This window comes from Hakea prostrata, chromosome 6 (genome assembly GCF_041222555.1).
Source record: "Hakea prostrata isolate BN-2017 chromosome 6, UWA_Hpros_2, whole genome shotgun sequence".
NCBI lineage: Eukaryota > Viridiplantae > Streptophyta > Magnoliopsida > Proteales > Proteaceae > Hakea > Hakea prostrata.
In genome coordinates, this window is record NC_142605.1 from 38,395,081 (window position 1) to 38,412,690 (window position 17,610).

Genomic DNA, 17,610 nt, shown 5'->3' on the forward strand with positions numbered 1-17,610 from the left:
CAGCGAGATCCTTTCCCTTTTGCCTCCCTTTCGCTGTCTTCTCTAGGCTCTTCTTGCAGTCCCTAATCATTTTGCCTACTAGCAGATTCTTGTCTGCTGAGGTTTTCGCATTTTTCCCCCTTGGTCATAAGCACTTCTACTCCTGCCAAGGGATCTTTATACCGGTGTATGGATTAAATCCTTCATTAACGAAGGTTTGTGGTGGTTTATGTCTCATAATTTCCGGACAAGCAACCATGTCAACCAGTTTTGGTTCTTCTGCATTTGAGGAGGCACCTGCAACACATGAGTGTGGTTTTCCCTTCTTATGGATCAACTCCGTCAAGCTTCATGAGACAAATTATTTGATGTGATCTCAGTCTTATACTCTTGTTGTTGGTTCACAGGGTCCTTTTGACCATCTTCATGGCACCTCCATGAAGCCTAAAACTGCTGGTTCTGCTCAGAATAAAATAGGACACTGATGATTGCTTGGTGATGGGCTATCTGCTCATCTCGATTGAACATGCTATTGCTAGGGTTATCCCCTTCTAGAGAATGCCGTGTCATCTGGAAGGTTGTGAAAGGAAAAAATTCTAAGGTTAGCAACAATGCCTAGGGTTTTGATATCCAACCCAAAATCCATCAACTGCAGCAAAAGGATCTCTCTTTATCTTAGTAATTATAATCACAGTATGAAATTTCACACCATTCTGGTACTCGGTGAAATGCAACCATGGCCAATATTCTAGTATGAAAAATTTTGCCAAAATTTCAGTAAAATTTTCAAAATTCCAAGGATTGTACCATACGGGGATAATGGATATGGATATGGTGGAATATATGGTGGTTCATCTGATGATTCCAATAGCAAGTCAACATATGGGCATGAAGATGGATGAGGTGCATCATTTGTGGACTCCATCTTTGGATATCCATACGACTAGCACAACCACATATGCCATTTCCATGACCGGGTTACAGTCCATGGCCGTACAACACATTTCCTAGGGTAAGATATCTATTTAATGTTGATAATACTACCTATAGAAGGGCAATGAGGGATTATATGGATAACTTGATCCGTACTATGTCATGGCCTGCTTTTAAGCCTTTGTAACGTCTCTTACAAGCTTTTAGTAAAAAATTCTTGCAAACAGTTTAAAACCTTTTCTTAGTCGGTTTATCTCTCCCCTACAAGGGGTTTTTATTCCTTGAAGACAAATGGCCGATAATGTTGCAATTGCTCATGAAGTTTACCATTTTTTACAACATAAACGCTCTAGGCGTCGAGGGTTCTTGGCAATTAAATTGAACCTTTCTAAAGCTTATGATTGGGTGGAATGGAGTTGTTTGTTTAATATCTTTAAATTCCTTGGTTTCTCCTCCGATTGGGTTGTTTTAATATGGCATTAGTTTCCTCCTTGTCTTTTTTGATTAAGTTGGAAAAGGTCCCCATTTGGTTTTTTTTTACAGCCTCCCACAGCCTTCACTAAGAGCGCCCCCTTAGCCCGCACTTGTTTCTTTTAGTAACGGAAGTCCTCTCACGCATTCTTCATCTCTATTGTGACATGGATGCTTCCCATGGAATCAAGGTAGCGCACAACGGACCAAAGGTTCCTCACCTCTTTTTTGTAGATGATGCATTCATCTTTTGCAAAGCCACAAATGAAAATTAAAACCGTCCAGTCAACACTTGATCTACTCTCAAACCTATCAAGTAAACCAAAAGGAGGCTGCTAATTAAATCAGTCTTATCTTCCACTCTTGACTTATTACACGCATTGTTTTACATACCCATCCAGGTATGTAACAAACTAGACTCTATTGCATGTTGGTTCTGGAATGGCAATATAGATAAATCCTCAAACCCCACCCTCATTAGTTGGGATAAAGCTTGCATGTATGCTTGAGAAGAAGGGCCAGGCTTCAGGAAAGCCACAAGCCATAACAAAGCATTACACCTAAAACAAGCTTGGCGTTTGATTACTGAGCCTCACTCGCTCTAGGCAAGGATTATCAGGGGTAAATATTTTCCAAATTCTTCCTTCTTTTACCCCTCAATTCAATGAAAATGTGGCTTCTGTATCTGGAGCAGTTAATCGTCGGTTTCATCCAAGTTGAACCTACTGGTTACCCGAAAGACTGGAAGTGGCCATTCAACCTATTTTTGGTTTGACCCTCAGGTAGAAAATATTAGAGGCAATTGCATCCCTTCAAATTTTTATTTGTTAGACTGTCTTATCTTTAGTTTCCGAATCTGTGACTGAGTCTCAATGGAATGTTAGCCTCCTGGAATCCTTACTACCAACTAATTTTGTGCAACAAATATGTACCATAACCTTGCAACCATCCAACGAGGTCTCGTGGTATTTTTAACCCTGGTCCCCAAGGTACTTTCTCTACTAAATTAGCAGCAAGTTCATTATCGCATTCATCTCCTAGTAAACCTACTGTCAAGCTATGGTGGTCCTTATTCTGGAGATTTAAGGGTTTGCCTCGCCATATGATCTTGTTTTGGCGACTTATAAATAATGGACTAACAGTGAAATCTGTAGTGACAAGATAACAGTCCATTGACTCTAAGTGTATTTTAAGCAATTTGAATATTGAGACTGTTTACCATCTCTTCTTTAGCAGCCCTAGGATTTATCGTATTATGTTTACCAGTCCAGTTGGGTTCCAACCCTTTTTAATGGGCTGCTCTTCCGTCTTAGACTCATGCATTAAAATATGCAAGTCCTTCCATTGGCACACAAAAACACCTAACTGGATGTTTGTACACATCATGACCACATGCTATTCAATATGGCAGTTTAGGGATCGACATTTGTTTTCTAATAAATCTGTGACTTTTGTTAAGCTGTTGCAACACACTGATAGCATCTCCCCAATCCCTGTGCTCGTCACTTGTGTCTCTTTCATTTCTTCTATTGATTGGGCAACCTACCCTAATACAACATTGTGTATTGCAGGGCACGTGAGGGAGTTGGCTTCCGACCAATGCACGTGGTTTTTGTTGGTTTGTTCATAATGGCCAGACAAAAAAGAGGACGCGCATCATCCCCATGCTATATTGAAGAGTTGGTTCTGACATTATATCAGGGCATACAGCAGGCCACATGGCTTGACCTTGCTGTAAAATGTGTTAGAGTCCGACTGCCTAGACTTGGAACATCTATTCCCAACCCCATCTAAGCCATGGCATTATCAGTGGCTCCCCGTTTGCTATTTATATATGTTCATCTTTACAGCACGTTTAGCTCTGCCATGATCCACTGTTTGTTAGGCCATTAAGAGCAGGTCTTATCTTGACTGAACAACAAAGGCTGGGGCCTGGTTAGTACAGGTTCTAACAATTTTTCTCAATGTCTTAATGCATTTCTTGTTGTCATCAAGGAGGAAAGAAAAGGGGGAAAAAAACATTGGAATCCTAAGCCTTGATAATTGAATCCAAACTTGAAATTTCAATATTTCTTAATTTTAAATGTCAATTATTTCACTGAAGTAGATCAAGTTTGCAGAGGTTGATGATAACCATGAAACTCAAGAGACAGTGATCGAGATAGAAACAAGGAGACAGATTCAGGAAACTACCACTACATTCCTTTTGCACCTAATGCCCTTGTCATTGGAAATGCTGCCAAAGTCAAGAAACATTGAATCCAAGTCTTGTGACAGGCAAGGGATGGAAATTAAAGAAGTTGGGATTGTGTATACCATACTATAGAGCTCAAAATAAGAAGATTCGGGGAAGGAGAAGAGTATTGCTTCAAATGTAACGGAGATGAGTTGGAAGTGAACGAGTTCTGCACAGCCTCATGGCAGAAAAATATTGAAAATCAGGGGAGAGGTGGGGAAGGAGAGGGAGTTGTAGAAGTAAATATGAGAATTTAAAAATGCAACCTGCCCCTACCGCTGACTGTATATACAAGATGTGGTGAAGGGTACATGTGTCTTATTATATTAGAGAAGATCAAACCCGTTGTGACCTTGATATTCCCCCTCTTTCTGTGTGTTTTAACAATTGTTAGTTACACGACCAGAGAGTTCAAGGCAAACACAAGTACCCTTGTAAAAGAATGCAAAGCTCACTTATCATAAGCTTACCAGAAGAGCTCTTACTCCAGAGAATTTGAGCATCTATCGTGCTAAGGTGTTGGTCATCAAGTCGTTTCCATGTTTTGATAGACTTCACCCCTCCCCAACCTCCACCATCCATTCTTTCCAGAGTCGCTAAGACCATCCTCGCTCTTCTTGGCCAGCCAGCCTTTCCATATGCATGGTATCCAAATCCTCCAGCATAACACAGTTGTATACCAATTAGCTCCCCACAGAAGTCATTGATGTGATCATGGCCTGTGAATACTGCCTTGACATCTCCTGATTCTACCATGGTTGCGAAGAATCCAGAGTTTACTGAAGCGGAACTAATTCCTTCCTGTTTCACACCGGTGAAGTTTGTAGAGTCAAAATTTGAATATTCTGGCAATGGAATGTGGAAATATGCAAGCCCGGGTGCAGGTGTTTTCTGGGCAACTGGTTTTCTCATGTATGTTTTCTGCAGGGAAAAGAAAATATTGATAATTGATAAATAAATAAATATCTAAAAAGAATTTCTATCAGAGGATACAGATTGTTCCTTGCTACTAATTTAGGAAATCCTTCTTCAACCTCACGACTTCACCTCCCAACGATAAACCAACTTGGCCTTTGGTGAAGCAACTCACCCCTATGGAATCCACTTTGGATTGGGATTCTTTACAACTCAACAGCTTAATAAAACAGATTAGAAAGGTCTTCCAGAGATCTCCTAATTAAAAATAACATGCAAAAATAAGTAACCAACTTCCAGAAGAAATCCTATTTGAAAATAGGATTCCACTAGGACTCCTACTCAGAAAGACTCTTCAATAACTTGTTAACCGAGGATTCGAACTCAAAACAAAAATATAGATCTAGACTCCTTCTAGAAGGTGGAGTTCAACTAGGGAGATCCCTTCTTTAATAGGGACTCCTAACCAAACTGAGACTCTTAACCAACTAACTAGACGAAAAATAAAGAGTAGATCCTTACTCCAAAAATTATTCTGGAATCCTTTGAAGTACATTGGAGTCCAAAGGGGGTCGGGGAATGACCAAATACCCCTAGGGTAATTCGGCCAGCTCTTGGTATCACATGTGGGCTGAATTTGGGCCCAAAATGATAAGGGCTGTATGGCTGTCAATCCTAGTGACATCACCAAGACACAACATATAAAAATCAGCTTTTATTGGGACACCTTGTGCTTGAAGCATAGTTGTCAAAGCGTCCGCTTAGGCGTGCCTAGGCGGCAAAGCAGTTTTTAAGTCACCTAATTTTTTACCGCTTATTTGACAGCCTATTTTTTTCCGCTTTTTTGCCTAGGGGCTGCACCAGCCTTGTGCGCCTTATTGCTGCCTAGACGCTAAAGCAACCGCTTTTTTTACATTTTGTAATTTTTACATATTATTTTTTCTTACTTTTTTTTAAATATAATTTATTCTACAAAGCCATATATATTTAAATAGGTGAGTCATTTTGAAATCAAGGCCCAATTTGCAAATGAACTCCGAGGCCCAAAGTGTCTATCAGCAACAGAATATGAAGCATAAGCCATATTCAGCATCAATAATCAATGAATCATTAAATAAACAATGACTTGGAAATCGGAATAATGAGATCTATTAATTTATCATATCGTCACTGTTTGGTAAAAAAAGGGGGGAAAATGGATACATCAATTTTGATTCCAATTCGAATATTATTCATGTATATTTAAGATAAAACTCATGTTAAAAATCATTTGTAAAATAACTTCACTAAACTATATATGAATAATATTGTTGAATATTTGTTTAGCTTATTATAAAAAGTAGTTGTATTAAAAATTTTGACCCAACCGCTTTAGTCACTTTATTGTCGCCTAATCGCCTAGACAAAACCCTAATCACTTTTGTCGCTTTGCCGCTTTGACAACTATAGCTCGAAGCCAATGATCTCTGCACTGACCCTTCTCTCCATTAGCCACCATTACCTCAAAAACATAATCTAATTGAATAGGAACTTGAGCCTTTTGAATAATCATGGGATCTATGAAATTATTAGTGGACCTACCATCTACAAGATAGCTAGTTGACAATGGTGGGGAGGCCAGCTTATGGTGCTTGCAACCCAACAACAGCATGTAAAGAACTGAAGATATCTCAGGCACTACCTCTATTATGTCAATCAACTGGTTTTCATTGGTAGGCTCAACATCATTTATCCAAATCTTCCTAATCATTTTCAATCAACTCTTCCACCTAAAAGAGCTTTTGAGTTTTGCATCAATGGTTGGGGGTGCACTTTCATCACAATGATAGCATGAACCTTTCTATCTCCATTCACGAGCTTCAACACAGATGAATCACTAGATGATTGGTGTTGTGCCAACGGATTGATTTGGAGTAGTGGCTGGTTAAGACCGCAAGAGCACATTTGGTTGCAACACTCAGACACCAATCTCCTCTTCTTCCTCTAGGAGCATAGCTAAATTGAAGGCTTTAGTGTCCTTTAACCTTGTTAGATAGAGTTATTCCTTCTAATATTCCAAGACCGTGGAGACTTAATGAAGCTTTGACAGACGACCTATATAGTTGTCACTACAAGCAAATCCAAAAGTGAGAATCTGGAGCTTCCATGAAATTTTCTTTAGTTGCATCTGGTTTGAATTTTATGTACCATCAATACCATTCAACGCATCTCCCTCCATGTTTAAAGCAGCCACTATTAGCCACTGCTCAATGGGTACATGGTGATACATGAAGTAATGCTTAGCCTTTGGAATCCAACTGTTTAGTTGCAAACTAAAGTTGCATGGATCACATTCAGATGCCATCATTTGTTCCTATGGACTGTCTGTTGCTTACTGATGCCTACAGCTACCAGGGACTTTGTTGCGAGAGTGACAATCACCCTCTTCAAATTCGAATACGTTCAACCACGCCGAAACTTGTTCTAGCATAGCACGATGCTTTTCACAAGTTGTGGTCAGCTGCTCGTGAACAGCTTGAAGTGTCCGAACCTGATCATCCATTTGGGACATTCTCATTCCGTCAACCATAGTATCTTCATGTGCTGATACCAAACTAGCATGTTCTGAAATCAAGTCCCTCAAATAGGAAATTTGAATACCCTTTTCCTTACAACCCCAAGCTACGCACATAGAAGATAAAAATAAGATAGCAAAAGAAATTCTCTCTGTTTTTTTGGGTAATGAAATCGAATAGTAAAAGAAATTCAAGAGAACGGAAACTAATCATGCCTTTATTCAAGACACCTGAGCTTAAATATAACTCTAACTGTAACAAAAAGAAGACAACTGCCCTTCCGTACACAGTAGCAATTACAAAGTCTATTATTCACACTGACCACAAGAAAATAGGACTACATGGCTGCTCAACTCAAGACTTTCATCAACATCTACAATGGAAGAAACACGTATCATTGGAAGATAGAAATCATGTACCACTCGACTCTGCTCCAAGGGTAATCAATGTAAACCAGGTCTAGGGCTAAAGGGTAGATAGGTAATTCCCTATACTTAGGGTTTAACACAGGAGTTTCCAGCAACAGTAGAGGGTTTTGTAGGATTTCAATACTGCTCAGGTATATTGAAATTGAAGTTTCAGATCTGAATGAATGTATAAAGAAGTTAAATTTCAGACTTGAAAATTCAAATCCTAGATCAAGTAGGACTGGGTGAAAGTTTTGGTTAGGGTTAGGGTATTGGGGAATAGGCTGCTGGTTCTGCAGATTAGAACTTCTGCAGTTGTTATTTTGTAGTCCAAAAACAGTTTAGAGGTGTAGGATTGTTTGAGAAAATTCTGCAATTTCTGAAATTCTGCAGATTTACTCCACAAAGAAGATGAATTGCAAGTTTTTGAAAAATCCAGAACCAGGGCTGTTTAGGGGAAACAAAGGTTAGGACTAGGTAAAAGGGTCTTCTGTGATTTTGTTAGGACCCTAGGATGAGGCCATGTGAAGGAGAGAGAGAGAATTAGGGTTAGTTGGGGTAATAAATAGAGGGACAATAGAGTGGAGAGATCATCAAATGTTTATGAGTGAGTCTTGAGAAGCCGTAGGCTGAGGGAACACCGTGAGGTGTGGGGGGTGACTGGCACCATTAAAACCAGCTTATGCTTGTCAATTTCTTGCATTTTTGTATTAAATTTCAGAGGTATTAACAGGTATTTATCAACTGGCATTAGAGCAGTTTGATTCCAGGGAAAGAAGCGATGGTATTGCCCATGTTTTCAGGCGAAGAGGATGTGCAGAGTTGGCTATTGCAGATCTTCTTGTTATGCTGGGAACACCACATTGATGATGACCAATGATTGGGCATAGCTCTCCAGCATTTGGAAGTGGTCGCATTGGATTGGGTTTACGCAAGGTCTTGGCCGGTATTTGATTGGGCGACTTTCAGAGAAGCCCTGCAAACTAAGTTCGATGCCCACACGACAGAGTTCAATGTGATTCTGGACAACAACCAAGAAGAAATGATGGGTGCTAATACAGTGGTGGAAATGGGAGACCAAGAAAATCCAACGAAAAAAACGCTGAGTGAAACTGCCGGAAGAGAGCGATCGACTACTACAAGGATCCCGTACGATACTTGGAGAAGAGAGGAGAAGAGAGGGACAAGTTCGGGAATCGCTGCCTACCGTATTAGAGTTATGGAAGAGAGAGATGCCGCTGAATCGAAGTAGAAGATCGTTGGAAAGCTGCAGACGGCGGATGAAAATGCTATTTGCAAATATTGGAGAAGACGATGGTGGAGTTGGAGGGTTTCTAGGGTCGGTTTGGTTCAAATCGAACCGGTTCATGGGTTTGGTCCAAACCCTATAGGCCAAGGCTTGTGTTATTTGGGCTGCATTCAGGTAAGTTTCATCTCATACACAAGACCCAAACAAACCCAATCCAAAGATTGGACCGCTAGACCCCCAAAGAAACCACCTTGGGCCCAACCTATTTCATTAAACCCAAGCCCATCCAATTGCATTAACCCAACATCCTTAGCCCATGATTTCAAGTGGTTAGGCTTAACCTATCTACAAGCAACACTATGGGCCCAACCCATTCTATTACCTATAAGCCCAGCCCATTTAAACTATCCCATACCCAGCCAATCTTTCCAACCAATGGGTTTCACTATTTGGACCCCACCCAGTTAAAACGTCTATTATGGGCCTGGCCCAATTCGATACACCAAAACCCATTGCCTCTCATTACCATTTTAGACCTAAATACTCTCAGAAAATCAACAAACCAAACCCAAACCAGCCCGAACCAAGCACTTACCGAACCAGGGTCTGACTGAACCAAAAAAAAAATTTACCGTCTTCAACCTCACAGGCTGCGAGAATGGGGGGCAGTGTTTGTGGGGGTGCTTATTTTGTTGCCGGCGACAAAAATTTCCACAAAGCAGGATTGCGATCCTCAACAATGCAGTCTTTCACTGTGCTAAGATCCACAGAAGGCACTTTTGGACCAAAACCTTTCGACTTTCTCTCCCACAGCGGGTCTAATTTCGAAAACTTTGGAGGTGTGGTTGATAATCCTCCAATTCACCGCCAATGGTGCAAAGCTACAGCTGCGAATCTTAATCAGTGAAGTGTCTCATAGTAGCTTCGATTTCATCCGTAGCTTTTTTGATCTCCGCTTCTCCAACTACTCCTTAGCGTTCTGTTTCACTTCCTTGCAACTGGAAATTGATGAAACTCTGCACGAAGGATGGTGCTTTTGATAATCCTCTAAATTCGGCAATCGAACAAAGCATCAGCAAATCCATCGCCATCGGATTGATGGTGTTTTTTGGGGGTAATTTTGTTTCGGCACTTACACAACTCACGAGGGATGGCTAGCACACATGTAGAGACTCAACCTCAAATTTTCCATCACCTTGAGGACAAGGTGATTTTCGAGGGGCCGGTAGTGTTAGGACCCTAAGATGAGGCCATGTGGAGGAGAGAGAGAGAGAATTAGGGTTAGTTGGGGTAATAAATAGAGGGAAAATAGAGTGGAGAGATCATCGGATGTTTATGAGTGAGTCTTGAGCAGCCATCGGCTGAGGGAACACCGTGAGGTGTGGGGGGTGACTGGCACCATTAAAACCAGCTTATGCTAGTCAATTTCTTGCATTTTTGTATTAAATTTCAGAGGTATTAGCAGGTATTTATCAGATTCTAATGAGGGTGAGAAGGTGGAGTTTGGGGCTGGGAAACAATGAGTCCTGAAGGGGGTTAGGATTTGGAACCATGGGGAAGAAGGAAGCAAGGGGAAGGCTTCTAGGCTTCAGGGGAAGGGGCTGGAGTAGCAAAAAACTAAAGGGAAGGATGAGGAATGACTTCCGAGGGGTTAGGATGATTCTAGGTCCTAACAATAAGGAGAAGGGGCTGGGAAGGCTACAATTGCAGGGGAAGGGTTTCCTGCATGAGCAAGGGGGAGGGGGGAGGAAGCTTGTAACATACTTGGGAAGGTGCTGGAAAGCTGTTCTGTGCACAGAAATGGCTTGATGATCTCTTGAAGCTGCTGTAGTTGAAGAAGAAGCAGATATTCTGAACTCAAAGCTCTCAACCAAGGCCCACCCAATGAAGGAGATCCTGGTCCTTACTCAACAATTCAATTCAAAAACTGAAAATTGATTACAAAGAAAAGCTAATTATAGCCTGGGAAATAAAGACTCAGACTCAACCTGGACTCCTTGACAGTTAAGGATCCACTTACAACTTGAATTGGACTCTTAAAAAAATAAAACAAACTCCTAACAGATAGGATCCTCTTTTGACAAGGAACCTTATCTAGGACTCTTCAAAACAACTTGACAGACCAGATAACTTCGACTCATAATAAAAAACTCTAACAAACCCAAAACAACTCAAACTTAATTACTAAACTTCTGAAATAAATGGTAAATAAAAATTAGGAGTTGATTGAGGGCTAAAATACCCCTCATGTGGGTTTCGGCCAGCCTATGGAGGCTTCTTGGAGCCATCCTGGGAGGCCCACTTGCTAGTTCGATTGGGGGGAGCATTTGTGTTCAATAAACAGTGTGCAAAGTGAAAGAAGGCATGATTGACCCACTCTCCTCCCCACCTACTCCTCCTGCTCTCCCCCCATATAATCTCTCTCCTAGCTGACCCTCCCTCTTGGTCCTCCTTGTTCTCCTCAACCCCTTCATCCTTCACAAACCTTGACCTCTCCCTGCACTTCATCCAACCCTCCACTGATGGCTCCACAATGTTCACCCTCTATATATTACATCCTTAGCCCATGGTATTGCTAAGTGGAAGCCATGCCTCATTGGAAACTTCATAGACCCTCATCCACCCTTCAAAGTTGTTCAAGCATCCTCACTAAGAATGAAAGCTCTTGGAGAGACTTATTTGCTTAAAAATGGTGTCTTCGTTGTTTGTTTCTCTAACAAGGAAACCAAGCTCCCAGTCATGGAAGGTGCTCCCTGGCAAGTTGGGAATAACCGGATTTACATTCAAGCAATGGGTTCCCGACATGAAGCTAGAAAAAATTGATCACAAGCCATCCCCCTCCAAATATTCCTCCTTGGCCTACCATTACATTTTTGGAACTCAAACTGCCTTTGTCATTTCTCCACTCTCATCAAAAAACCACTTCAGATGGATGCTACCACCTACAACCAAGAATGTCTAACATTTGCTAGAATTTGTGTGGAGGTCTTCACTTCCTCCTTGTTACCCTCCTCGCTTCAAATTAAGGAACAAAATGGTTTTGGCTTCGACCAACCTCTCCTCTTTGAAAACGTCCATCTTCTTTCCCTTCACTGCAAGCATAGTTCAAAGTTCGACCAAGATGACCGAAATCTCGGTTCTTTCCAAAGCCAAAACAAAGTCCTTTGGGCGAAACTTTATTCCCAGGTTTCCACTTGTAATCAAAATTTCGACATGGTTTTGGTTTAAATCCACGAAACCCTATTCACAAGTACAAAATCTCGATCAAATCTGTGCACAAAACTTGCAAGTACCACCAGTCGAGTCTTCGAGGACTTCCCCCACTTTTTGCCATTTTTGCTTCTTGCAACCTCATTTTCACTAAAAAAAAACCATCACTACTTTGTCTTCCTTAACCTTGCTTGCTACTTGCTCCATGATTATAGTCCTTATGGGGTATATGGTAGAGTTGCTGGAGAGTATTTGTCTTAAGGGATGGATCCATCCAGCCACTCAGCTTGGAACTTAAGCCTGGGAGTTTTATTTTTGTTAATATATTTATAATTTTGTATCAAACATTTAATGTACACAATACGATTTGTTAATTTGACAAACTTTGAATTTCTCGAAATCTATCATAAATACTAACACTTGAATGATAACTCTTCATTGGTTTTTTTTTTAGGGAAATTCATGTGTCATTGTGTTCTTTATGCTTTCAATAGGTAGTATGGAAGAAATTAGACCAAAAAACCCGCAACCTAGTGTCAAAACTACATGGGAAAATTCCCAGGTTTTTATTGAGATTTGTGAAATTTTGGTACCATCTTAGTTTCGAGGCTAGTCGAAACCGACCTCAAAACTGAGATTGTGAACTCGACTACAATGTATTTGGCCACTCAAGCTGCTCCAACCCCAAAATTTCCTCCAATGTTGTTTCAATCATACCTATTCTTGTTCCCCCAGTCAACCAGCCCTTGAGAATCACAACCACTACGGTGTAGTCGGTGGACAATATCTCTCGTCACCACCAGCGGCCCTCCCCCTTCCAAGTTCCCGTTGGTTGCTCCAGCTAGGAAAATTAGCATGTGCCAAAACCACTTTGCTGTTCTGGAACCTGATGCTGAACATTAGCTCCTTCCTACTTCAGATTTGGTCACCCCAGCGGCTGCTTCTTGCCTCCTAACCTTTGACTCTCCAATCGTCTCAATCGTTGTTGATCTCCTTACTCATGTCGTTGCCTACTCTAATGCTGCCCTTTCTGCAAGCCTCTCCTTGCCATCTCTAACCCCTATCCTTTGTCACAAATTGCCTCGTCAGCTCCCTCACCTAGTTCCTCTTTTTTGCCCTCTCCCCTTGCGTCAACCCCGAACATTGCCTCTACCTCTCTTCCCCAAAACCTGCAGCCTCCCCTTTCCCGATCTCTTGCATCTCCTCCACTGACCGCTTCCCACCTTCCTCTTCTTTCGCTTCCCTCTTGAGTAACCCTCCCATTTCCCTTCTTACACCTCCCTAGTAGATCCAGGCCTTTATATGGATCTGATACCTCTCTTGCAGGCACCCCCTGCTTTCTCTTCTCATTCTGAGCCTGAGGCCCACTCCCTTCATCCCGTGCCTAGGCCCACACCCATTCGCACTCTTGGCCAACCCCAGCCCACCCCTCATCTCCAAAGCCCTGGCCCACTTCCCCTTCCTCTCTGGACCGTCTCTTCTCCTATCCCCCGTTCCTAGTCCATCTCAACCCTTGTCTTCCTCTCCCTCGACCCACCCCTCTCTTGTCACTTCCTCCTTTATCCTATCCCATCCAATCACTCATCCCCCTCCCCGACTACGAGATGCCTCCCCCTACTTGCAGACAACTCAACCGCTTCTTTGCGCAATAAGGATTCCTCAATGGAAGCTCTTGAGGCTAGAGGCTCATTTGCATCGGAGGCCCCTTCTCCTACTCTCTAGAAGTCGAAAGAGTAGCAGCCACTCTACCAAAGGTCGCCATGGCTTTGATGAAGACTTTATTGTTGAATTCAAGTCTTCTAAGAAAGAAAAAAGGAAAATACGAATCCTAAACCCTTGATTGTCTTTCTCCTCGGTTTTTAGCTTCCTATTCCTTGTATTTTGCTTTGCTTAGGGCCTTTGTGGCTTTGTAAGGGCTTTGGCCTTGTTTCCTCTTTGTAGACTCTCCTCCCCCTCTCTCCTTTGGTTAATGAATCTTTTATTCATAATTTATATTATAAAAATAAAAATAAAAATAAAAAAACCCAATTGGCTTGGGTTAGGTGTAAGAAATACCTGCAGCTGAGAAGAAATTCTCTGGAACCAAAGCTGCTGGGAAGGTTTAATCCAGCCATAGCCAGGGATTTTTGAAGGAACCGTGGAGTAGTCTCCGCTGTCCAGAAAGTATAGATTGAGAACGGACTTGTTCCGCATAGTGGAATCCTCAACACCCAAAACCTCGAGGTTGTAGTTCCCAAAGCCGTCAACAACAAGCGAAGGGGGGTTTAGACGGGATAAGGTGCCTTCCATGCCAACAATGTGTTTCATCACACCTTCCCTCGACAGATTGGATTCCTGGTCATGGTTCCCCAGCACAGCCGCCCATGGGATTTTGGACGAGATGGCAGGCGCAAAAGCGGCATCCAAAGATTTTGCTGCATCCGTTGTGTCTGAGGCGTAGATGTTGTCCCCTTCAAGACAGACAGACACAAAAAGAGAGAAGTCTTTCAGGTTCCTGTTCTTCTCGCAAGAATGTGTACGATTTACAAATACAACGTATTATCCATTCTCACGGTGAAGTAAGGAAAATAACTACTTGACTGTGGATTAGATTATCAAAAAATGATGAGTACACATAGAATTTGCTTGATGAGGTAGGGATGAAAAATCGTAAGTTTTGAATACCAGTGAAGACGATTAAATCGGGATTCTCGGCCCGTATCATGCGCTCGACGAAAGCCGTGGTGTTGAGGTCGGAACAACCGAAGAACTGCTCAGGGAGTACGTCCTCGCATGGGGTGCTCTTCCCGTCGGCGTAGTGCATGTCGGCAACCTGTAGGATCTTGAACTCTCCCTTCCGGCCGAATCGCAAAGGCGAAGGAAAGGAAGATGACGAAAGAGAATTCGATTTCCCATTAACCCTTCCAATGCCAGGGTCAATGATATTAACAAAGCAGAACCAGGTGAAGAAGAACAAAGAGCGGGGAATCAACGAAGATTTCGATCCGGAAAACATTGTCGTTCCACAAAAAATAAGTTACTAATACAATAAATTTTTGAAGTTTCACACAATTCGGCGCCTTTGGGGACGGAAATTGGCGACCGGGATTAAAGCTCATTCATCATTCCCTTTCCTCTTTAACAAGGCTCTCTAGGTTTTTTTTTTTTTTTTTTGGTAATCAACAATGCTCTCTAGCTTGTCCTCCGTTTTGGTGGACCCAAAAAAAATCGTATTATTATCGTATATTTTTTTTTGTCATGGCGATATTATAGACAAGCTATGAAAACAAATATACATTACATATATACAAACACGTCAGTGGGTGTAAAGTATTCAAAATATAAATTATCTTAACCTGACATTTCCCAACAAAACATCAGTATGAAATTTGAAGATGTTTTACTAAAATTTAAAAAAATAAAAGCCAATTGCCGGTCACCCTAATAAGGATGCCTTAAAGCATAACACTCTACTTTATGTTTAAAAAATATATAGACCCCAAAATTGATTTTTATTGTATATATTTGTTCAATTTGTTACTAAAAACCTGTCAAATACTGTTTATTATAAGGATATTTTTTTAAATAAACATTAATTTAACTGTTTTCATTGATAAATTTGACAAATATATCCAATAAAAATCTAATTTTGAGGTCTCTATCATTTTTAAACATAAAGTGGGGTGTAGTGCAACTTTTTTTCTTTCTTTTCTTTTTTTTTTTTTTTTTTTTTTTTTTTTTTTGTATTTGTATTTGTATTTGAGGTTCATCCGGGCCAGCTTTTGTGCACCTCGATTACATCCTCAAATGGTGCTTTGTCATCCGTTAGGGTTGAACTCATAACCTCTCCACTGAGAAGTATGGATCTTACCACTCTACTAACCTTGCATTGACATGCTAGTGCAATTTGCTCAAGAAATAAATAAACAATTGGTCTAGTCAAATCATGTACTTATGTTTAGGTTTTTTTTCTTCTTCTTCTTTTTACTACAATTATGTTGTTTAACAAGAGTCATGTATGTGGCTCAAATGCCAAACGTAACTTATCTTCTTCATCTTCATCTTCTATGAAGTTCGGCTATCACCATAAAGCAAAAGGTTTATTTTTCACAGCAGAAGGTTGATGGTTCATCTTGGATTTGAACCTCACCAACACGAAGAGGGAGTCAAGTGGGTGATCTAGTGCCTTCTCCTACAACATTTCTCAGGTTTGATGGTAATTTTCATCAATATTTCATTGGTTCGACCATTTTTCAACGATTTCCAGTAATATTGAGTAATCTCGCTTTTCAGTGAATGTTTCGATTCGCTACTCACCAGACTAGGCAAATTTCACCAAAATGTTTTAACCTGGCTATAGAGTTATAGTCTCGTATTTACTATTAACCCACGGAGAACACTCGGGCATCAACCATTTTTCATGAAGCATTAACAAATGTACCAGGGCACAGGCATAAGCATCCAGATAACTCTTTGTATTATTTGTTTGAAAGAATCTAAAGTGAAACATATGATTTTTAGATTCGGGGATGGGGAAAAATGGAAGAAAAAAAGTAAGAGTTTTCATAAAATTTCAAAACATAGTTTATTTGATTTAATCCGAGTTGAAAAAGTAAACAAACTTCTTTAGTCCACGACCTTTTCACTAAGAGGTGTAGGTTTCATCACTATAACAACTATTTAGTTTAACTAGTAATAATACACGTATTCTGAAATATAATTTAAAAATTTTATGTTTTTTTTTCTTTGAGTTTAATTAAAGTTTAAAACCTATATGTTTTCATAGCAATGACGCAAATAATTTTCCTACCCAAAAAAAAATAAATTATTCGATCTTGTAACTCTCAAGGTGTCAAGTGAAAAAGTTAAAGGTTTATTTTCATCATTATATATATAACAATTTTAATTAAATGAATATTAATGGTAATTTTCATATGAACCCCCTGAGGTTTGGTCTATGTCAATTTTAGTCCAAAAAAATTGAGATTTTGCATATTGCCTCCCTTATACTATAGGAAAAAGTAAATTGAAGGACAAATTATCATTTATATGACTAATTTGCCCTTATTATTTTTTTTAAGGCAAATTTCATTTGGACCCCCTGAGGTTTGGTTTATGTTACTTTTAGTCAAAAAAAAACTGAGACTTTGCATTTGCCTCTCCTATATTATAGAAAGTGTCAATTTAAAGACAAATTATCACTTTTATGACCAATTGCCCTTATTCTATTTTTTTTTTAAATATACATCCTACCTGCCATGAAACTCGTGACTCCCCTTTAGTTTAAAATTTATATAAATGTCTTAAAATTCAAATAAATTTTAAAATATGACCAAAATATCTTTATATGTTAAAATCACTCAAGTACCCCTTAGCTTAAACCTTAATTTTTGACTAAAAAGGGAGTCACAGTTTCATATTAGGTAAGATGTATATGTAAAAAAGTCTAAGCTTTTTTGGACTAAAAATGACATAAATCAAACCTCAAAGGGTCCAAATGAAATTTGCTTAAAAAAAAAGAATAAGGGCAAATTGGTCATAGAAACGATGATTTGTCCTTAAATTGATTTTTTATATAGTACAAAGGAGGTATATGCAAAGTCTCAATTTTTTTGGACTAAAAATGACATAGACCAAACCTCCGGGGGTCCATATGAAAATTATGATTTTGATGGG

The 17,610-nt window shown here is 40.2% G+C and overlaps 1 protein-coding gene across 6 annotated transcripts in view; it reads right to left on the reverse strand.

Moving 5' to 3' along the window:
* The window catches only part of LOC149013960 (putative inactive purple acid phosphatase 29), a 42,076-nt gene extending 26,984 nt beyond the window's left edge, over nucleotides 1-15,092 (reverse strand). For 2 of the 6 annotated variants that reach the window (XM_089158147.1, XM_089158146.1), the window contains exons 1-3: nucleotides 14,620-15,092; nucleotides 14,011-14,405; nucleotides 4,090-4,540 (exon numbers count right to left, since the gene is read on the reverse strand). In XM_089158147.1, the coding sequence (XP_089014273.1) occupies nucleotides 4,090-4,540; nucleotides 14,011-14,405; nucleotides 14,620-14,950 (1,177 nt within the window). In that variant the 5' untranslated portion in view covers nucleotides 14,951-15,092. The remainder of the gene's footprint in view (nucleotides 1-4,089; nucleotides 4,541-14,010; nucleotides 14,406-14,619) is intronic. The other 4 variants (XM_089158149.1, XM_089158148.1, XM_089158150.1 and 1 more) reach the window with 3 other exon arrangements.
* Between the last annotated feature and the right edge of the window lie 2,518 nt (nucleotides 15,093-17,610).